At 47.1% G+C, this 23,142-nt stretch overlaps 1 protein-coding gene across 1 annotated transcript in view; it reads right to left on the bottom strand.

Annotated features, from left to right (window-relative positions):
- The window catches only part of lrp1ba (low density lipoprotein receptor-related protein 1Ba), a 342,612-nt gene that overhangs the window by 35,868 nt on the left and 283,602 nt on the right, over positions 1-23,142 (bottom strand). The window contains exons 60-71 of the mRNA XM_029256802.1: positions 22,620-22,808; positions 22,338-22,486; positions 22,084-22,177; positions 20,267-20,383; positions 19,395-19,514; positions 16,616-16,735; positions 11,145-11,261; positions 8,476-8,582; positions 6,343-6,475; positions 4,788-4,897; positions 3,707-3,839; positions 193-315 (exon numbers count right to left, since the gene is read on the bottom strand). Coding sequence (XP_029112635.1) covers positions 193-315; positions 3,707-3,839; positions 4,788-4,897; positions 6,343-6,475; positions 8,476-8,582; positions 11,145-11,261; positions 16,616-16,735; positions 19,395-19,514; positions 20,267-20,383; positions 22,084-22,177; positions 22,338-22,486; positions 22,620-22,808 — 1,512 coding nt within the window. The remainder of the gene's footprint in view (positions 1-192; positions 316-3,706; positions 3,840-4,787; positions 4,898-6,342; positions 6,476-8,475; positions 8,583-11,144; positions 11,262-16,615; positions 16,736-19,394; positions 19,515-20,266; positions 20,384-22,083; positions 22,178-22,337; positions 22,487-22,619; positions 22,809-23,142) is intronic.

The following is a 23,142-nucleotide window of genomic DNA, read 5'->3' as shown; positions in this document are numbered from 1 at the left end:
ATCCCATCAAAGTTTTCATTAGAGGATCCAGACATCAAAGCGGCCCAATTTTCCGTCACATTCACAAAAGCCTGTCACCCCAAATATATCATGCCGTTAAAACGTCGTGTTGCGGATCTGCGGCCCACATGGGGCTCTCCATTAGAAATGTGCAGTCGTGGCGAGTTTTTCTGGAAGGTTCCGCAGCCGTACCGCACATGTCGGGCTGCTCGTCTGAGTTGTCCCCGCAGTCGTCCTCGCCATCGCACACCCACAGGCTCAGCTTGCACAGGGTGTTGTTACACACGAACTCGTCGGGCCGACAGGTGGATGCACCTGTAACACACACACACACACACAAACACACACTTATTTAGCAATTTCAGTTACAGACACCATAAGTTTAACTTGGTCTTAACTGAAGTGCACAATGAAAGCACCGTCTCCACGTATGACTGTCCAGCTGCGAATTTTCTAAGTTACGAACATTTCACTTTTCTCAAGTTTCGGTCCGTAGAGCAGCGAACGCGAGCTGTGTTTACGTGGCCAGCGTGTCGCCGTAAAGAGTGCCTGAACGGAATAGGAGTGTGGGGCCACCTTCATTCAACTTGCTTCCACGGCGTTTACAGCTCCTGTCTGGTGTCCCTGAGTGTCAGTGATCAATAACAAGAAGGGGAAACTGTGCTCATGTGAAATCAAAGTAAGCGACTGTAAAAGAAAAAGTTTTACCATTTTTTTTTTTTATTATTTTGCGTTATTTATTGTTTCATACTACAGTCTTAAAATGTATTTAAGAAAAAAAAAGTTTTACAATGTATTTTTTCCACCACTTTTTGTTTTATATGATACAGTGTTAAGATGTATTTAATAAAATAAAGTTTTCTGATGAATTTTTGCATTTTCCATTATTTATTGTTTTATATTATACAGTATAAAAATGTATTTAAGAGAAAACATTTCATGATGTATTTTTATTTGTAGTAGCAACTCGAAGACAATAAAGTCTGACAGTAATGTCAGGTGTGATTTAATGTGATAATCAGTTGGACTCTTTGCTAGGAGGGAGGCAGTTCGGTACAAATCGGTGCTTGCATTTATCTTCTAAATCAATTTAATTTTCACAAGCTATTTTTCTTCTGTTTAATTCTTTTTATTTATTTTTATTTTGCTCTTTGCAATGATATAACACTAACTGTACATAAAGTAATCAATGAGTTTTTGCAAATGACAGTCAAACAAGGCGGCACGACAATGTTAATTGGTGGAAAGTTATCACAACATAAATTACTACATTTTACTCTTCTGAAGTGCTGTGTTACTGCGCTGTCGTACCGAATACCCAACATTTTCACAGAACCCCACTCCCATTCATAAATCTTTATTATTAAACGCTTACAAAATTGTGACTTAGTGGCACAAGTGACTTTGGAGTTATGAACAAAATGAGTTACAATCAGACTTTTTAAGTTGGGCAGCTACTGTATATTGTTCATATACGGTATTTCTATAACATTTACAACATATCTGCGTTGTACCCCGTATAACAAGTGCTTCAGATCGGTGTCTCCGGTGGATTTGCAGCCTGTCTGTCAATTCAGATTAATTCTAATGTGGCAGAGCTCAGTGTCAGAGATAACAAAGGAAATAAGTGGGCTCCCGTCCAGACAGGGAGAACGGACCCCCTGCCAGGGCACGTCCGGCTAACTCGGTTCCTCGGGAACGCGGTAACAAGCGGCCGATTGTAACGACTCCGTTGCTCTGGCAACAGAGACAAAGGAAATGCGCCGCTGTGTTTGTGAATCCCAAACAGCTCTCATTATAATTAGGACAGAGGTACGCGAGGCAGGGGGAGAACGCGGTGCGGCACACACACAAACACGCACGCACACACACACACACACACACACACACACACACACACACACATCTGTGCGCTGGGTGTTCCCACCTACTGACCCTGTCCATCGGGCCACATCAGAACCGCCTTTAATGGGCAGGAAGAAGGCAACGCTTCTGTGAACACACGGACAGCAGCAGCACTGTGAATGGGCGAATCCCGTGCGAATCACGGTCAGCAGTAGGGGGCGGAGCGGTTTGAGACACCACCTTACAGTCTAAAGGTTTTGGGTTCGAATCCCCACTCCTGCTGGTGTACCCTTGATGAGGGTACTTGCTCTGAACTGATACAGTAAAAACTACCCTGCTGTGTAAATGGGACAACTGCCGTTATAGCAGATCTAACATGATAACTTGCCTTGGACCAAGGTGTCAGATAGATAAAGGTTAACAACAACAACAATAATGATGATGATGATGATGATGATGATGATGCTACAACTAGAGCAGGGATTCAAACCCAAGTCCATCTGCCCACAAGGAGACAGCTCTAATCACTACAGCACCCGCTGGCCTGTCGCATTCAGTAAAATGTACAGTAACTAAATGTCACAGTACTGGAAATTGCAGTAATAATTCTCTATGAAATAGGCGTACAGTTATTAATTATTAATTTTTATTTGTTCAGTGGGATTTCTTCAGGGATGTTTCCCATTATGACAGAAAATGAGACTTTCCTGCACCTTTCAAAGAGGCCCCTGAGGGCACCACAGTGACTTTGTGATGTGGGTTGTGACCCAGCGCCCAGACCTTTCATTTTTGGGCTGTGAAGGAGACACTGCTCTATTTTTGGTGTTCCTGTCCCACGGCGGGAGGAGTATTATAACCGTTTTGGGATTTTTGGTCTGTAGACCTCATTTGCGTGAAAACCCGCTTGAATGAGTGAATGTGTGTGTGTGTGTGTGTGTGTGTGTGTGTGTGTGTGTGTGTGTGGGAGGGAGGGTGTGCTCGTCCCACGGATTTACACCGCACATCTCGGCCGTCCGCTGACAACACATATTCAGCACGTCCTCCAAAGCAACGGCATATTCAAGTCACTATAATAAAAAGCTCTAGTTTATGCGAAAATGTACTTAAAGCAAAAGTGCATCTGAACACAGTTATTAATGTGTCTTATTATGTCTTCATAAAAAAATGTTCCATGTCTTTTTGAACAGAACCCTTAAAGTACTGAGGGGTAACGAGGAGCATCACTTTACCGCTGCTCTATGACTCATAGGAGACGTACAGGAAACAAGAGTACAGAGTGTATTGCCTGGCGGTGCTCAAACCCACACACACACACACACACACAGAAAACGGAGTGAGAGGCAGACGGGGAGAGCGTCTGTGCTCCACCGTACCGTGTTTACCTGTAAACTGTCCTCCCCTACTGTGATACTGTGCGTCTAGGGGATTGCAGCCCACTGCAGCTCTTAAAACGTGTGATAAACTTAAAGAAAACTGTGGAAAGAAGTGTGTTTAGAACACGTGGCTGCGTGTCGCACACAGAGCTGTGTGACCGTGTGGGCCGACAACAGGGTCGACCGTCAGAGCCCAGCTTGCGGTCTTGGTCTGGGACCATCGAGGGGTCTCCGTTTCAGTCTGTCCGTCCGCCTGTCCATTCATCTACGTCTTCTTGTACGTCCGTCCCTCTCCGTCTTTGTCCGTCTGTCCCTCTCTCTGTCTGTCCGTCCATCCATCCCACAGTCGGCCCTGCAGCGGAGCTCTCTCAGACTCTGTGCCACCTGGACTAACAGCTCGGTTCCTGCTTTGGTCCTGGTGTCTTCTCAAGGTGCCTTTCTGCTACCGACAGGGATGAGGTCACACCGCGGTCACACCGCGCTCATACCACGCGCGCAGTTTTCCTCGTCGCTGTGGTCCAGGCAGTCGGGCACGCCATCGCAGCGCCACCGACGGGGGATGCAGTAGGCCCGGTTCTGACACAGGAACTGGTCCTCGCGGCACTCGCGGACACAGGACACCTGCGGACACAGCGGGTGCACACGCACACACGCACACACGCACACGCACGCACACACGGTAAAGGAAATTACTGGCAAAGTCAGTAATGACAGCACCACCTTCACTCCTTTGCTACTTTCAGTAATGTATGTACCATGGTTCAGGGTTCAAACCGTGCTGCTTTATGTTCCCACCTTTGGCTGAGACGCTTTTACCGGGTTTTTTACACTCCTCAATAAAAAAACAGACGCCACTGTGACCCGCTGGTGTTAAATAAGCAACACTAATCGCTCCGAGCTCCGGCTGAGAAACGGCTCCTCAGTTTGAGTCTCGCCGCACACCATATGGCTCCTTCGCTGGTCCTCGAACCCGACGCCCCGAAACACCCCGAGGCCCGAAACCGTAAAGCAACGAAAGGCTCCGGTTTGGGCCAAACTCCATCGCTGAGATTGAAACGTCGATTGGCTCCTCTACCGCACATCCCCCCCCCCGAACCCCCCATCGGGGGTGTTGCGGTGAACTGGCGACACTCCTCCGGCGCGATGCTCTCGTGGCGTCGCTGGCGCTGCGCCGCTGCGCCGCTTTGCAATTTTGCAGGTTCTTATGATTGTTTGTGGGGCGAATACTAACTGAGAAAGGAAAAGAGAGATGAGCGCAGGCAGCGGAAGCCAAAGAAGGAATTCCGTCGTATCTCAGAAAGCGTTTCACCGAGAACAATCGCTACGGCAATCAGAGCGCATCGTGAGCGCTGCAGCGCATCAATAATGTATGAAGCGATAAACAGGGCCGTGTTTACCATGTTTACGGGCTGATTGTAAGGCGCATTGAGGGCAAAACTAATTAAATGTGGGAAGTTTGTTTTGGTGCTCGGGAGACGTGGCCTGTTATTGCGACAACGGTCACCAGGGCCAAACAGAGGGACACCCCCCCTCGGGGGGGGGGGGGACGACGAAGCAAGAGAAACGGACCTCGTCTGAGCCGTCTGCGCAGTCCTCGTGTCCGTCGCACCTGAGGCTGGCCGACACGCAGCCGCCGGTCACGCAGTCGTACTCGTTCAGAGAGCAGGAGGGCGGAGCCACTGGGGGGCCAGGGTGGGGGGGACAGATGAATAAACATGTAGAGACACCAAAGACTGGCATTATTCCATTTAACAAAACTGCACATTTTAATAAAGTTTATCAGTATGTGTACTTTATATTTTAAGTATAATAAGTAAATACATTTCAATGTATATTTATAGATATTTAAATGAAATATGTATCATTTTCTCTTTTTGTAAAGCACTCTGAGTTGTGAAATTTTTATAAAAGTTGAATTATAAATAATGTTACTACTATTATAATGCGGAACAAGGCTGCACAGTGTGTACATGTACGTATATATAGAGTGTACGTGTGCAGAAATGTACTGTACTGTATTTTACTGTATTCTACTGTACTCCAGTAGTGTGAACAAGATCGGCGTTCTTGTGTTCATACACACTGTGTCGGACACTGGCTGAGAGTTCCAACACAACGACCTTGATGCTGGTGTCGAACACTAACGCGTATTCCAAGCCACTTATGAGGAATCGTGATGCTGCGCTGGGTCTGCGATGCTGATGCTGAGCTGTACTAGAGATTCCCACGATGCTGATGTAGAACCATGATGCTGATGCTGCTGATGCTGCTGATCCCTTGTGTCTGCATGTGCTGAGCTGCAGTACTACCCTCCCCCCCCGACCCAGGTATTGACACCGCTCCTACCGCGCAACCGCAAACAAGTACTGAAGCTATGAAAAGTTTGCCTGACACTTTTATCTGTGCGCGATTTGCATTTTTGCTTCGCCGAAACCCCATTAACCCGGGGGGGTCAGGGTTTCGATTCCGTTTATGGAGATTTCTGCGGCTCCATTAAGAGCAGCGTGCGGGAGAAGAGGCCACTCGCTCGCTGGAGCTTTTAACTGCATCTGACAGGCTTCCCGACTGAAGTAACTGCCTGTCCTCAGGTGCTCTCTGTGTAATGGACGGTTCTGGAACATTCTGGAATTTGCACTACCCAACAGAGCTCTGGTTCACATTTAAAGATGGGGGCGAGGAATAAAAAAACATTTCTATTGTAACTGAAGAATTCTGAAAAGAACTTTTAATTTCAATTCTAATTCAGCTCCCTCCAGGTAGCACTGAGTAAAATGCATGAAAGTATATTCATAATTATTCCACTGATGTTTTGCCACTGTAAAACGAATTAAAACGGAGTAATAACAAGGTTTCCTGTACTGACTGATTACATGGAGTACAGGAGAAATTGCACTCGGTTAAGAAATTAAAATTGTGGAACTGTTGTCAGCAGTCTCATGTCAGCACAGATATAAAGCCATAATTTATATATGGAATATATATTTTGTGTTGCTATGGAGACGACATCTGTAAAAGGAAACGGCTCTGGGTACAAAATACGCGACGGCACATGCGAAAAATATAGAAGAGGGTGACTGCAAGACCTCCTCCGGGGGTGGCGACGGAGCTCTGCGGGGGGTCTCACCGGTGCCCTGGCACTCGTGCTCGTCCTCTCCCGTCTTGCAGTCCTCCTGACCGTCGCAGAGCCACTTGCGGGAGATGCACAGGCTGTTTGAGCACTGGAACTGGTCGTCGGAGCAGCGCGTCTCACACTCCTTCTGCACCCGGGGACAGAGCAGAGCCTCCACTTTCTCCATGGTCGCAGCACACACTCATTCACAGCACGGAACACACGTGCACCGCGTCCAGGAACACAGTGACAGGGTCAGCGACTGGGCTGGTCAGCGATTGTCAGACATTCCTTCGATCAGTAACTCCGTCAGTAATTCAGTCGCTGATCCAGACGATTCATTTGGTGATTAAACCAGTGATTCAATTAGCACTTCCGTCAATGACTCAGAGTCAGTGATTCAGTCATGGATTCAGTTGGGAATTTAGTCAACAGGGGGCACGGGGGCACAGTGAGTGGTGCTGCTGTCTCAGAGCACCTGGGTGCGAGAGGACATGGGTTCGATCCCCACTCAGTCTGTGTGGAGTTTGCACGTTCTCCCTGTGTCTGTGTGGGTTTCCTCGGGGTGCTCTGGTTTCCTCCCACACTCCAAATACATGCTGTTCAGGTTCACCCACAGTGTGTGAGTGACAGAGAGAGAGAGTGTGTGTTCCACTGATGTATGGATGAGTGACTCAGTGTAAGTAGTGTATCTAGCAGTGTAAGTCACCGCGGTGAATAAAGTGTGTGGGCTGATAACACTACACAGAGTTCGTTGGAAGTTGCTTTGGAAAAAGTGTCTGAAAAATAAATGTAATGGTTCCATCTGCTAGTTGGTCAGCCGCTCACACAAATCAACAATCATGGGGCAACTACTACTACATACGCATAACACTACAGAATAATATTTTAATTTCATTTACATGATTTTAATGAATGCTAAAAAACTTAATGATGGCTATTAATTATGTCGTGTTCATGTTGATAAACAACACGAGAAAAATATATCTTTTTCCCACTGGAGGGGCAGGAAGGGCGGGGCTGCAGAAGCGAAACGGTTGAGGAGTTAGAGCGTTGCGATAAATATTACCAGCACTACAAGACATTACTCACCGCTGAGCAGAAATGTAACAATAAGATGGACCATCACTGACTAAATTGGTCATTTTAAATATGTTTTCCTTCCAATTAGGTGTTATATTGTGCATATCCTACATTGTCCGTTAACTGGGGGACAATTTCAGGTGAATTTATGCTGAGGGATCATTGAAGACATTGCCACTTAGCAGTGTTATTACACGGTGTGCATGCAAACGACTCGAGAAATGTTACCGTGTCCCACTTAGGACGAAGCATATGTTCTTTATGCAATAAGACAAAATAAAAACGGCCTAAGAGCTTACAGATCATTTTCATTCAGCAGTACGTGCTTCTCAAAGTAATCAGCCGCACTAATACGGGCAGAACGCACTCGGACAGAATGTAAAGTAAGAATGAAGAGACGGCGATTAAAAATGACGTGGCGGAGACTAAAAAGGATGCTGTTAGGTTTGCGCTGAGTGGATTTGGAGGGAAGCGAGGACGTTGTCCACCGAGCACGGTACCGTCATGGTTGGCCTCAGTGCCACAGCCAGTAGCCTGGTGATTTACATTTATATACTTGTACATTTATTCGTTTAGCTGACACTTTTCCCCAAAGCGACTTACAAGTTTAATGTGCTTGCAGCTATTTACCATTTAAACAGCTGCGTAATTTTACTGGAGCCAATTCAGGGTAAGTACCTTGCTCAAGGGAACTACAGCTGGAGGTGAGTTTTGAACCTGCAACCTTTGGGTCCAAAGGCTCTAACCACTACACTGCCAGCTGCCCTCTTAGTAATTTAGTAATTTATATGTAATGACATATTTAATTTTACTTCTTTAGTAAATAAAGGAAAAAAATGGGACTGGTTAAGGGGGAGTGACCGGCCCCTGTCTGCCCGAGGCCGACACACTCTAACTGCCCCAATTGCCCCCGTCAAGGGGAAAAAGGCCATTGATCACGACTAAAAGTGCGAATGAGAAAGGTGTAACGAATTTAAAAACAGGGAAATTACAGGTTCCCTTCACACCAGTGTCGCTCTGCACGTTTTGATCCGTTCCCTGAAACCGCAGACGACCGTTACTCACCTCGTCGGAGCTGTCGACGCAGTCGTAGTCGCCGTCGCAGCGGAATCGTGCCGAGATGCACTCGCCGTTGGCGCACACAAAGTCTTTGGAGCTGCAGGTCACCGGTTCTGGGGCGAGAGGAGGAGGAGGAGGAGAGCGGCGCCGAGGGTCAGAAAGAACACGCGGAGATGCTGTGTGCGGTCAGTGGGGGGGGTGTGGGGGTCAGGAGGCCGACTTTGACCCAAGCGGCACCTTTGGCGTTTCAACTGGCAGGATCAGGTGGACGGTTTGTGATGGTATTGAATGACCAGAATCCACTGCATTCCCAAACCAAGAAGACAGGATGCAGAACACACACACGCACGCACGCACACGCACACACTATTACAGACTGCCAGTGTAGTCTGGGTCCATGTATGAACACAACTGTGATTAGAAGTGTGTTTGTCATTCGCTTTGTTCCTCATTTTGACAGATAGGTTTTGGGGAAAAAAAACAAAGGATATAGAAATAAATGAAAAAACATTTTTACAACTTTTTCTTCCAATATGATATTAATATTATATTTGCTTTTACTAATGTGATGACTGGGTAAAGGTAACAATTCCGTTTTGGATGGCTGCCTCTTCCCTGCCATTGATGTCAGTACAGGTGCTCAAATTTTAAGAGAGACAGGTACATTTTGGAAAATAGCGAAGAAAATGCAATTAATATGAAAGAAAAAAAAAGGGGGAAAAAGGTTCACACCTTCAAAATTTCACAACTCAGTCGCTGGTAACACGGGAGGCCACCGTTCTGCATGCCACAAATTGTTGTACTTGAATTCAGGGGAGATCGTTCACCTTGTTTACCGGTGTTTCAGAACCTCTGAATACTTATTTCCATATTAAAAATGCACCACCGAACTCGTCCAATGTTCAGCTAGAGCAAACACAGTTCTCCCGCCCCTCAAGCCTGCACCGTGCTAAGCCTCAATCGATCGCCATCACGTCTTCCTGCGTTGACCTTCCACGTGTTTCCAAGCACGGCTCCGTTTTAAGGAAATAAATAAAAACGAGGGGAAGGAGAGGAGAAGAAGCGCCGCCCCGGTCATCAGCGCTCCACTGACTGCCCCCGTTTCCCCACATAATGTTCCTCTGATTTCAAGTGCCAAAACCAATCAGGCGGAAAAGAGTCTATTTAAATGTGATGAGGTGCGCCGCACACGGGTGGATTGGCAGGCGCCGCAGGGCCCGGGGAAATTGCCCAGCAGGCTCGGAGGTGGAGGAGGCGAAAATTCCAGGAGGGCCTCTGAGGGATGGTTTTGGGGTCGATTCAAAGCGGTTTGCGCTCGGCTGTGTGAACGGCGTGGCGATGGTGGTCCGGGAGGAAAAAGAGAGACACGGACCCAGAATTTACTCCGGTCACCAGCCGCTGCTCACGTGGTTACCTCCGTGGAGGTGCGCCGGTCACCGTGTCTCACGATCCCGAGGGCTCCTCTGGCTCTGCTCTGCCGCGGGAAATGTCCTACGCTAACTGGGTGTCACGCGACTGGTTAAAGTTTTTCCTTTTTTAATTAAAAAAAATTAACATTTTATTTGCTTACTTTTTTTTTAAGAGAAAAATAATGCATTTGGCCCCAGGCCGTATTGCATTTATTCATTTTGCTGATGCTTTTCTCCGGAACGATCTAGAATGTTAAACTACTTACAGTTATTTTACCCACTTGTATAACGGGCAAGATTTTTATTTTACCGGAGCAATTTAGGGTAAGTACCTTGCTCAAGGGTACTAAAGCTGGAGGAGGGATTCACATCTGCAACCCTTACTCACCAGTGTGTGAGTTCTGTCATATGTATACTTTTTAATCCTATTTCTATAATATTTTTAACAGTAGATAATGCAGTGTAAGTTACCGGAGCACGCGGAGATCAAGAGAGAAGAGGGTCTGAACGAGATGAGTTTAGACTCTTCTCAAATGCAGGGAGGGATTCAGTAGCTCTGAAGGACTCATTAGGCCACGTTGAAGTCAAACCTCTGATTCTGGACCCCTTGCACCGATGGTCCTCGGATTCTTCGTGAGCTGAACAACTAACACAGAGGAATGCTACATTGTATAATAGGCTTGGTTATACTTCTTAAGTAATTTTACAGATAATTCATGTTAATACCATACTATCATATAATAATAATAATAATAATAATAACAATAATAATAATACAGAACAGTGCTATCTTCATGCTGCAGTATTATCTCATTCAAAATCTATTGACTTTTGTGTTTCCTTTTCAGCATCACCAGAACACTCACTATTTTTTTTTTTGCTGGGCACTTTAAAATAACTTAAAGTGAATCAAAACCAAAAAGTTTTGCAAACAAAATACAGTCACTGCTGGACACCCAAGCAGTAACAAATATGCAGCCAGTTGATGTGACTGTACAGCATCTTTAGATGTTACAACCAACCAGGACTCAAGAATAACACGATTGCTGGAACAGGTGTTTGTAAGTCCAGGCGTTTGTAAGTTGGACATGTTGTAAGTCGAGGACTGTCTGTGCTTTGTATAGAAATATTTTTCAACCCCGTCATTGCCAAGCCCCACCCTCCATGTTTTACCAGCCCTGTGAAGGTTGAACAAGGTACTGAGCAGCAGCTGGAGCAGAGGAGGTCATAGTGTTACCACGTCGGGGATGAGAGGAAGGAGCTTACTGCAGTTCTCTTCATCGGAGCCGTCGCCGCAGTCGCTCTGGCTGTCGCACCTCCAGTGGTCCGGGATGCAGTTGTTGTTGGTGCAGCGGAACTCGTGGGGTCCACACGTTTTCTCATCTTGTCACAAGGATAATGGAAACAAAGAAAATGATAAAGCACAAGCAGGTCAGATAAAAACAAACGGTCTTTGAAAGCACATGAATTTTAATGGTTTGCTGTCGTGTCGCAGATTATAATCATATATATATATATAAAATCGCCTCTGTGTGAAAATAAGCGTATAGGTGTAGAGTCCTGATCGTTCTTCAAGTTCTACAGACAATTTCACATGTGCAAATGAGGTAAACTTCAGTGCCAGTTGTTATGATATTTAATATCATATAATAACTGCAGCATCAAAGACACCTGCTGCACACTCTCATGTAGCAACAGCAATGGAGCAGTGCAGTGGGGGCTGAGTGGGCGGAGCTTCTCCGTTTGTTGCATGTCAGTGTCAGTGGTAGGAGCGAGTAGGCTCCTGACTGACATCACTGACTGACCAAGACTACCGATCACTGAGCAGCCATTCCGAGTGATCGGTAATTGATCAGTGATCACGGTCACTGACTGACCAGGATGACCACTGACCGGACATCCTGACTAATCACCGACCGACCATGAGCGTGAGAATCCATCACTAACTGACGAGGAGGACTGTGAAGACTGATTGATGACCACTTAATGATGACTGTGAAAGGCACCTTCTGAGATGAGATGACGACACTGTTTCAAACCACAGACTTAGCCAGAGCAGAGCAGTAAAATGAATTAAAATAACAAAGTAAAATAAAAAACATTGACTGATTGATTGACCAATTGATCAATGAATAAATTAATGAGTGTTGTCGATCAGTACATGATGCTTTATTAATGTACACATCTCACTGCCACGCATTCGTAACATAGAGAAATGTTACCATTTTTGAAAGACACGAAAATTCTCAGTTTTTCACTTATTCTTAGTTGCATTTTCTAAAATCTCCGAGTTGATTGATGGCAGGAAAGAGCAACCAAATAGACTAGGAGTGTGTGGGGTGTGGGGGGGTAGGGGGTGGGGGGGCAGTCTTCATTCAACTCACTTCCCCTGTGTTTACAGCTCACCTCTGGTGCTCCGGAGAGGCGAGCGTTAAGAAAACGATGAGGAACTTTGTGTGTTTGTTGGATGAACTGGTCAACAATTTGTATGAAACAGGAGTGTTCGGAGGCGACATTTTTATTTTCACTCATTCTGAAGTAGTTTAAAGCTCAAATTAACAGAAATAATTAAATAAAGGGTCTGACAAAATATATGATTTTCACATTTGTTTTACATTCCGTGTATCTGAATAAAATGATTACAGATATTATGAGGGATGCTGGTACTATTAAACTTTTGACTTTCACATAGTGGCAAAGGTCACGTTATGAACATTGACATCGGACATATGAGATCGGACCCCAGCTGCGTTTGCCAGTCGAAGAGCTGGTGCTTTAACTAAGATGCTGACGGATTCGGTTCCTGTCCTTTACGGAGTCCACGGGGAGATGGGTTTCCTACAGAGCCTCCTCACACCAATGTACCGTGGTCGAAATAATCCGGTGTCGAGCACAACGAGCATCAGCCGCTGAGCGCTCCATCGAGGTCTAGCTCTCGGATGGCTGCGGGGGGGGGTCTGCTTGGGATTTGCTAAGTGCCAGTCTGTGGGGGCCCCAACATGGGCCCCTGAAACACATCCCTCTCCGGTGCGGTGCTCGCAATTCAATTTTGCTATGAAAGGCATGTGATTAAAAAGCTCTTTGAAAGGGACAAAGCTTCAAAATGCCCTCAGACAAGGCGTGTGGGCGCGGGTTCGAGTCACCTGCCGACGGGAGCTTTTTAAAGCGCTGCTGTTAGCGGTGGCGCGGCCCGGAGAGACCGGTAATGGATCTGCTGCCAGAGTCTAGACACACACCTTTGATGCCCTGCATCGTGCCACTCAGCAAGGGGGCTTCTGGAAAGTTCTACGAAGAACACGTGACACATGTACACAGGCTGGTGCAAAATATACATGAATTGCATCCTATTCTGTGTTTTCAAAAAATGTCTTTGTTACGTTCAGGGAGTTGCTATTAGAATGTCACCTCTACGTGTCGCTTCACGCTGCTTCTCCAAATTGAGAAACATCTCCCTGCCAACAGGCAAATCCAGATGTTCAGCATGTATAGCGCTGGTCAAAAGTTTGAGCACACCTGGGAAACACCTGTCCAGCAGGAACTGGGCTGAAAGAGTGACAGCAGAGGAGCACACTGGTGTCCAGCTTCACTGCAAAGTGCTGAAGAGGAGCCGCGAGGACATGGCGTGTCATTTCCTGGTCAAACTTGCTGACCTCGAGACAAAACTCGACTCGAAAAACAGACACGTGCTGAAAGCCCACAACAACATTCGGTCTTAGTGTCAGTGATTATGGTTCATCTGTCATTTAGTTGACATCGTTACCCAAAGCATCTCACAAGAGCTCAGGGAAAGTAACTTGGTCAAGTGTAGGATTAGAACCAGCAAGCTCTAGGTTATAGCTCATTTTCCCAAACTGCTACTGCCTCCTGATCCATCTCAACAAGGGCTTGTCCAGTGCAGGGTCGCGGTGCTCCGGAGTCTATCCTGGCCTCATAAAGTTCAATGCAGGGTACACACTGGATGGGATCCCAGTCCATCGCAGGACAATCACACACACGATGGCGAGTTCAGCTGAAACACACGTCACTGGACCCTGGGAGGAAACCAGAGCACGTGGACGAAAGGCACACGGGGAGGACGTGCAAACTCCATGCAGCCTGAGCCAGATTCAAACCCACAGCCCAAGAGCTGCGAGGAACCAGTTACCCGCTGCGCCACCCTGCTGCCACCCTGCCGCCCCTCCAGCTGTCCCACTCGGTAACAACACTATCGGTTACTATTAAAAATGAACACGCCTCGCACAGACACACAAACACAGCACATTCCATTAGACGACACAACGGCAGCTCGGCTGCAACAATCCTCATCTGTCACTCGAGTGCGTTTCGGCGGTTCGAGCGAACCACGCCTTGCTGAAATGACAACTTGTTATGACACAGCGCGACCTGTCAGCGCTAATAAGTCGCGGAGGCGCCTTACGTCCCACAATGGATGTCATTACTGCGTCGAACAAAGGCTTAATCAAGTGTGCTGTGCCTGACATGCCAAGTTAAGCTGTTCCCGCCAGTGGATCATTTTTCCTCTCCCCCCCTGCTCTGCTTCACCTTGGAAATGAGATTCATATTCAAATGGGGGGGCTAATAATGCAGCCTTTGAACATTACACTGGAGGCCTGTCCTGCGGCGAAGAGCCAAACGCGCCTCTGAGCGCCAGCGGTGCAGGCAAGCCGAGGGAAGCATCCGGCAGGAGCCATCGCTTCGAACCCAGATCCTCCTGGTAGTCGTGGTTCGAGCTGCCGAATGGAGCGGAACCAGAGCGCCCTGCAGCAACGAAATGTCCGGCACATCACCCCCGGCAGGCCCAACGACGGCTTTTACAGCTACATTAAACACAGTCGGCGGCGATCGGCGTCCTTTTCAAGAGCAACAAAATAATGCGGTGAAAGAAAGGGAAAATGTAATTTTTCAAAATTTCTCATAACGGCTGATGTCTGCATAAAAGTACTGCGGTCCAGCAAGCACTCTGACAAACACAATACTCCCGCAGGTTATTTCTCGCTTCTTAAAATTACTAAATAAAAAATTAAAGAAACCGTCTCCTAAAATCACAGACAATCAAATTACAATTTTTTGAAGATAAAAACATTTTCTGGCTCATTTTTAATTGCACTTTTTCAATTATCTATTTCCAAAAAAAATGACTGCAGAGTAGAATTGCATCAGTAGCTCCTGTGGCAGGTTGAACTTCCTCAGCTGGCGAAGGAAGTACAACCTCTGCTGGGCCTTCTTCACGATGGAGTCTATGTGGGGCTCCCACTTCAGGTCCTGTGAGATGGTGGTGCCCAGGAACCTAAATGACTCCACTGTTGCCACAGCGCTGTTCATGATGGTGAGTGGGGATAATGCTGAGGTGTTTCTCCCAAGGGGGTGCAGTGACGCAGTGGGTTGGACCGGGTCCTCCTCTCCGGTGGGTCTGGGGTTTGAGTCCCGCTTGGGGTGCCTTGTGATGGACTGGCGCCCCATCCTGGGTGTGTCCCTTTGCACCCTGTATTGCCGGGTTAGGCTCCAGCTTGCCGCGACCCTCCTCGGGACAAGCGGTTTCTCTGTGTGTGTGTGTGTGTGTGTGTGTGTGTGCGTGCGTGCGCCTGCATGTAGCAGAGTGAATGTGTTTACCCTCCAATCTATTAGATGGCAGTAAAGAGCACTGAAGAGGTGTGTTGGACTGTCTTGATTCAACTCACTTGCACATTGTTTACAGCCCATGTCTGGTGTTCCTCAGCATCAGTGATCGACAACAAGGTGAGAATTGCTTTGCATTTAAGGAAAGAATCATTTCTTCCCCTGTGCCTGACAGTGAGGGACGGAAAAGGAGAGCGAGTACATGAGCACAAGGACGGAGTAGCAGAGAGCGACCCCGGAGAATCCCCGCCATACCTGTTCCCAGTTCCCCCTTTTCCTCCCCTTCTTTCCCCGTGACAGGGGGTAGGGTCGATCTCTGGTGAACCAGTCCAATAAAAACAGACACAAGAGCACCGCGCCTACAGTCTCTGGCATCGTCTGTTACACTATATTTAGCATATATAACTATATTTAGCACCGAGCCATTTACAAGACTTTATCAACCGCTACACCCCAACCAGACCGCTTCGCTCTTCTACTTCTGCCCTCTTGATGGTCCTTTGCATGAAAGGTAAAGCAGGGTGGTTCTCAGTTCTGGCTCCGTTGTGATGGAATGACCTCCCCCTGTCACTCAGAACTGCTGAATCTCTGCCCATATTTTAAAAGGGTCTGAAATTTATTTATTACACATATATATGAGTATATATTTGTTACCAAAATATTAAGCTCTTTCTGGCTGTGACTTTTGTTGTAAAAGTGAGTGCAAAGTGATGGGCAGCTGGTAGTGTGGTGGTTATAGCCTCAATGCCTTGGACCTAAACGTTGCAGGTTTGAGCAAGGTACTTACCCTAAGTTACTACAGTAAAATTTATACAGCTGTGTAAATAGTCATAAGTTGTTTGGAGAACAATGTCAGCTAAATGAATAAATGTAACTGAAGTTAAGGACAAAGTGAGTTATGAACAGTCTGCTGTTTGTAAGCTGAAGATCCACAGGTGTAAAAACAGTCCAGTTGGGCTGTGCTTCCTGGAGGCTCCATGTCAGCAGTTCTAAGTGAATTTTGAAGGGCCTGTTTTTGAGCGTCGCCCCCTTCGTTGGCGTTTCTTTACTAAAAGCACCCCATCCTGGGGGAGCCCGGATGCGGGGGGGGTGCGCAGCAGTGAGGACACCGGAGCCCTTACCACAGTTGGCCTCGTCGGAGCCGTCCGCACAGTCCGGGTCCTCATCGCACACCCACAGCTTAGAGATGCAGTGCATTGTGGTCTTGCACTGGAACTGGTCCGGAGAACAGGTGCTCTCGGCTGCCGTTGTAGTTTCCATCCATGAGAAGAGCAGCAAAATTCAGAGAGGAGTTCGAGTGTGAAAAGACAAGCTGTAAATGAATGACTGCTCCACAAACGTACACTAAATCACCTGTCATGGTTACTTTGCATTTTATAACATCTCTATTAAGGCAGCTACTCATGTTCCTCTGTCCCTCAGAGCTGCTGAATCCCTCTCACACTCTAGAAGTATCTCAAACCCATCTTGTTCGGAGCCGCTTCTCTCCTGATAGCTCCATAAATGAGTCCAACACCATCTGCTATGATTGTCTGTGCATTTTCTACTTGCATATCACTTCTATAGGAGCTACTGGAGGGATGTGAACCAGCCACATGGTGGTTTCAGACACACAAGCTGTGTGTCAATAATCCTGTATCTGTGTCTATGGGTCAGTACTACAGCAGGAGGAACGAAATGCGCCTATTCAATGTACAAATGTCAGTGTAAATGTATGGACTCACGTGGTACTGAAAGCTATCCGCAGGAACACACACTTCGTACGGGAATGAAGATCATTATGACGTAGAGGAGAAACATGAAAAAGACATTGACTGGTCTATCCCTGCAGTGATGCTGAACACGTTGGGATGTGATTGAAAGCATCATGGTGTGGCCTGGCCCTCCGGTGAGCCTTCGCCCCGAGGAACGGAAACACCGGCCGATTGCTGCCCTCCGGAGGGAATTATCCGAAGTAAGAGCTGCCTGAATGGTTGCTCTGTGCGCACTGACTCTGCCCACCCCACCCCTAGGCTGGGATCCAGGGACGGGTTCTCCCACTGCTCTTGGCGCGTGTCGAGTCCCCGAGGACCGTGCTCCAGGCTGTCCAAGAGTCATGCCGACCGCAACCGCATGAATGAGTACCGCGTTTTGGGAGCGGCACCAGAACAATGTGCTTGAGATCTTTGGCTCTGTGACCACATACTGGAACTGCACTGCTGTTATAAGTGGCGCTACTGGGGACAGCAGGGGGCGTACTGGTTAGAGTTGCTTTCTTGTATTTGAAGGGCTCAGGTTCAAATCACACCGCCTGCTATTGTATCTTGGATCAAGGTCCCAAACTGACACAGTAAAAATTACCCTTCTGTAGAGCTATAAGTATTATAGTGTAAAAATCAAACATTGTCAGTTGCTTTACAGAAAGGTGTCAGATAATAATAACAATAATAATAATAATAATACATGTTGCTTGTGCACAGTGGTCTTTAGTCTACACTTTTGTTTACTCTGAGTCAGGGGTCACTTTCGAGAGCTCCCCCTGAACTGCTGCCCCTAAATGAAATCCCCCTCTGCCTCAGAACTGCTGAATCTCTCCGTTCATTACAGAAGAGTCTCAGAACTCACCTCCTTTGGACTCACTTGTCCCCTGATTGCCCAAGTGTTTGATAAACATGTACACGTTTGTTACGTTAACAATTTTTTCATAATTTCTTCAATAAAGGAAAAGCCCTTATGCAGCTACTCGTGTGATGCACACCGGTGTGTACTGTGGTTTGTGGCAAATTGACTGTACGGTACAATCCTGTGTTTGTGCATCAAAATATCTACTTCTGTTGATGTAATGAGCTTTTTTGTATTTTTCTCTGAAATGTGTATTGCTTTGGAGAAAAGTGTCTGCTAAATGAATACATGTACATGTAGATGTAAATGGATGGGCCCAGTGGAGCAGTAACCGGGGGGGGGGGGGGGGGGGGGGTGGATACACACATCCTGCCTTTTAGGTGATCAAGATGCTTTTCCTGCTGACAGATGAACTCGGTACAGAACAGGGAAGGACACATTAGTGGCACCAGGGACCTTTTCCATCCAATCCCAACCCAAAGTTCATCATTACTGAAGACCAAGGCATTACTGTGACTCACAGAACACATCTCTCTACTATCCGTCCGTCCCACAACATCTGTCCGAAAGTCACACAAAGAAATCACATGCAAAGTTTGCAAAGTCACCATTCTGCTTCTCCCATGCGGCTCAGCAAAGGGCAGTTCTGCTGGTGTTGGCTCAGGGCTCCCTCTGGCCTTCACTGATGCTGAATCCCATTCAACAGGGGTCTCAATCCCATTTTTTTCCAGATACCCTTCTATCCTAATCTCCTATTGGCTCTATATACATTCATCTAGCTGACACTTTCCTCCAAAACAACATACAATGTATGTATTTTGGTACAATTTTTACCATTCATACACTTGGTCAATTTCACTGCAGTAATTAAAGAATTAATTGAATTATCGTGGTGAAGAGTACTACAGCTTGAGGTGAGATTCAAACCTGCTACCTTTGGATCCAAAAGCAGCAGCACTAACCAATCAGCTACTTGCTTTCCACAGAATTGCATCATACCATCTGTCATCATCACCTCTGTATTTGCAATTTTATCAATTTTTAAAGCAGCGATGTTTGCAGATGTGTTTAAAAAAAAAAGTAGGAACTGGACAAATCGACTGCTTTGACAGTTGCGTGTCTGTGTTCATCTGTTATTGATGCACTTTTGTTTACTCAGTTGTACATCACTTCAGAGAAAAGTATTTGCTAAATTATTCATACTGATTAATAAATGACTATAACTGACTAAGTGATTGATGACAAATGATTAATAAAAGCATTAATATCTCAGTGATGTTTCTGTCCGTAGTCACTTACGGCAATCTGTCTCGTCCTCGCCGTCCCCGCAGTCGTCCTGCCCGTTGCAACGCAGGTTTATCGGGATGCACTTCTGCCTCCGGGTGCACTTGAACTGCCCTGACAGACAGATGTACGTGTCTGAAAGTGGACCATACATACAGAAGTCAGACATTGTAAAATTTGTCCGTTTCCATGACTACAAAGAGGTTTCCAAGAAATCAGTTCCTGCAGGAATCACTCGCCTGTGCATACCTGGATTAGCGAAGTTCACATTTACCATGCTGAATACACTTTTTTAGTACCACAATGTGCTCATAAATATCTGTGGGCTGAATGGTCTGGTTATGGGATGAAGGCAACACCGCTTTCCTGACTTTTAGCTGTAGACCAGGAGAGATGGTGGCACTCATTAATTGGAGATGTCTGCTATGCTGTTGATCATGATGAGCGATGAAGGGATTCGTAATGCCTGAACTGCCTTGTTGCATTGATCCATTCTGACAGTTTATGTTAATTCCACAATTTTCCTTACATTTAGTCATTCAGCTGATGCTTTTCTCCAAAGCAACTTACAGTGTTGAGGTTACAATTATTTACCCCTCTGTACAGCGGGGTAGTTTTACTGGAGTTATTCAAGGTAAGTACCTTGCTCAAGGGTACTACAGCCAGAGATGGGATTGAACCTCTGACCTTCTAGAACTCAAGGCAGCAGCTCCAACCACTACGCTACCAGCTGTCCCCCACTAGTGGATGTTCCTTAGCTTGTAAGTGTAGATTCCACATTGTCACGGACACCAGCGTGCCACGATGCCCCATTTCCAGGTTTTATGGTTCCATTCATGGCTCGGTCCAATGCTGGGTTCTCGAGCGGTCAGGGGGCAGGGCCTCACCGCAGTTGGCCTCGTCCGAATTGTCCCCGCAGTCGTTCTCGCCATCGCAGATGAAGGGCGGCAGAGCGCAGAGGCCCGTCCCGCACTGAAAGCGGCCTGGCTGGCACTTAAACTCGGCTGGAAAGAAGAAAAAAGACACATTCGGACGAATGAACGACTGGAAGACAACCTCCTCCAACCGAAGCCTCGCTGCCTCCCTCCTCCTGACGCCTCTTACTGCTCTTCACAAAGAGGGCAGAAGACAAAGTGAGACTTTTCTCAGGCGGACAAGACGCTCAGTCTCAGACATGAACCGGGGCCATAACTGATCTACCAGAAGTTCTCCGTCAACATGGAAATACGAGACAAGGGCGTCCGAGTGTCCCGCTTTCCCGCGAGGACGTGTCTCCAACACATTAACATAGCCGTTCGAAATGACATCTTCTCTCCAGAACCACTTCTGAACGTGACATGCTGTCGGAGATGAGGAAAAGGGTTGTGTTTTAGTTCGGAATGTGGATGGAGTTTTGAAAAGGAGCAAATACAAAAGTGCCCTTGTGGTTCTCCTTTAGCTCTTTTCACTAAACCCCACCGTCACGACAGCAGATATACGTCGAATCCTGACCCATCGCCCCTGCTTCCAGTCACGAAGACGAGAGTAAGAGACGGACGTAGCACAAGGAAAGTGTGGAATCTCGAAGAGAAGCCACCCATTCCATGTACTTTCAAGAGCTCAAGCACCGGACAAAGAAAACGGCCTCGTTTCGCATTTGACCCCCTCGTTCAGCTTCGACCCCTCGCACGCTCTTGACCTCGACCGCTCCCTCGGCTATGACCCCTGCTTCGTTCACGACCTGGATGACGGATTTTACTCTCGACTTTGTTTATTCCCAAGATTCCGACTTTGACCCTGCCTTCATCCCCGACTTCTATTGAAGCTCCGAACTCGACTGAGTCGTCACCTCCCCGCCGCAGCCACGACATATGGCACCATCTCCTATCTCATCCACATCCACCGACACCCCTGGGTCCTTCACAACGTCCATGTTTCCCAAGATCCTCGCAGACAGGTTGTGCTTTGGTTGCTCCCCCCCCTCGAGCTTTCACACAATAAAACTCTGCACTTGGATCCACTTTGCCTCATGGCGATTTCTGACACCCATAACAAATGAGCCGCCATCCGCAGCGACGGCTCCATCCAAACCGTACCGCTCTCATAACAAAACGCTTTGGAGTGTCACACATGTATTCACAGTGAGGCTCAGAGGAACCGTGCTAAACCCTCTTCCAGAGGACAACTGCAGCATGGGGATGTTGCCCTCATATACTGTAAATACTGGATCAAACTGGTCTATGTACACGGCACAGACCTGAGCATTTGGACCCGAAACTGTGACATACACTCAGCCCCCAGAAGAAGATGTGACAGTTTACATACAGTAAATTATGTAAACATGGTACGACACATCGCCATCGGTGTTACACCTTTCTAGCTGGTATTTCCTATTCAACCAATTTCCCCTTTATCCGGCTCAAATCTATTTGTTCCCCTAACAAACTTGCTTTTTGAAAATAAATTTAATTTGCAGTCATTAAATTTTTCTAAGTATCAATTTAACTTCTGCTAATTATAAAAATGGCAATTTGTAAGTTCAGATTTTATTTCTCTTCATTCCTTTCGTACGTATTTATACCTAATGGATAAATGAACAGATAAATACATGTTTTTCCCAGATTAATGCACTGTATGTGTACTCGTCTCAGGGGTTCTGGATGGATTTCTGCCGCCCAAGCTATGCTAGTGCCCTAAGCTAACATGCCGCTTCGCAATCACTCACGGCAGTCGGCCGGCTCGTCGGACCCATCGCCGCAGTCGTCCACGGTGTCGCACTTCCACCAGAAGGGGATGCATTCATCGGTCCCGCAGCGGAACTGCAGAAGGACGAGAACCTTTTGTGGTCTGGATCTTCGAGCAGAAGGTTGCAAGTTTCAATCCGCAGAAGCGATTATTTCTCCAATAGCTTGTAATTGCGTATTATTTGCGTTTCGATCGCTGCTCTGCAGTGCTACGACCCGCGGGGGTCACACGCACCTGGCTGCTGGTGCAGTTGGACAGGCAGGTCCTGTTGTCCGAGGCCAGGTAGAAGTTGGTGGGGCAGGCGCACCTGTGGCCGCCTCCAGGTGACAGAAGGCACAGGTGACTGCAGCCCCCGTTGGCCACCTGGCACTGGTGCTTGGGCACTGCACGTTGCGGGGGAGGACAGAGACGTCACGAAAGGCGTCAACCCAAAGTCAACAAACCGCTGCCGAGCCTCGGAGGGCCGTACGGCTGTTCGGTCTGGGCTTTAGGTGCACGATGGGAGCCGAGCGTTACCGTCGGGTTGGCGGAACGGATGGTGCACCCGGATGTCGGTTATGGCCTGCCAAGAACTGAGGAGCTCCACCGTCTCCGCCCCCGAGGTCTTGTGAGCACGGTTGAGGGACTTGGATTTCCCATCTGTCCAGTACATGTAGTCCTCAAAGAGTGTGAGACCAGTCACCCCGTGAACATCCTGGTTAGGCACTGCAAAGTGGAACATGGTAAGCATGGTAAATATCAGAGCCCATGGTGGGCAGGCAGATCCATACTTTGCTGGCGGCTCCTTGGTCAAGTTAAAGATTTCCGAAGGTACAAAGTTACCTGAAACTGAACTGAATCTGTCAACTATTGGCACTAAATAGCACTTCATGGATAAAAAAGGAAAGAAAAGAGATTTTTATGCTGAAATATTTTGAAACAGTGTTCATTTTTATGTATTTAAAAGTTAAATTGCAGAGAGACTTCTGTATTATTTCATTGATTGCGAGTTAATCAATTTTGAGATACAAACAAAATGAGTTAGAAACAGACTAGCGGA

This window comes from Scleropages formosus, chromosome 12, assembly GCF_900964775.1.
Source record: "Scleropages formosus chromosome 12, fSclFor1.1, whole genome shotgun sequence".
NCBI classification, from domain to species: Eukaryota; Metazoa; Chordata; class Actinopteri; order Osteoglossiformes; family Osteoglossidae; genus Scleropages; species Scleropages formosus.
The sequence above is the reverse complement of the archived record's forward strand: the minus strand, read 5'-3'. Positions and strand labels throughout refer to the sequence as shown.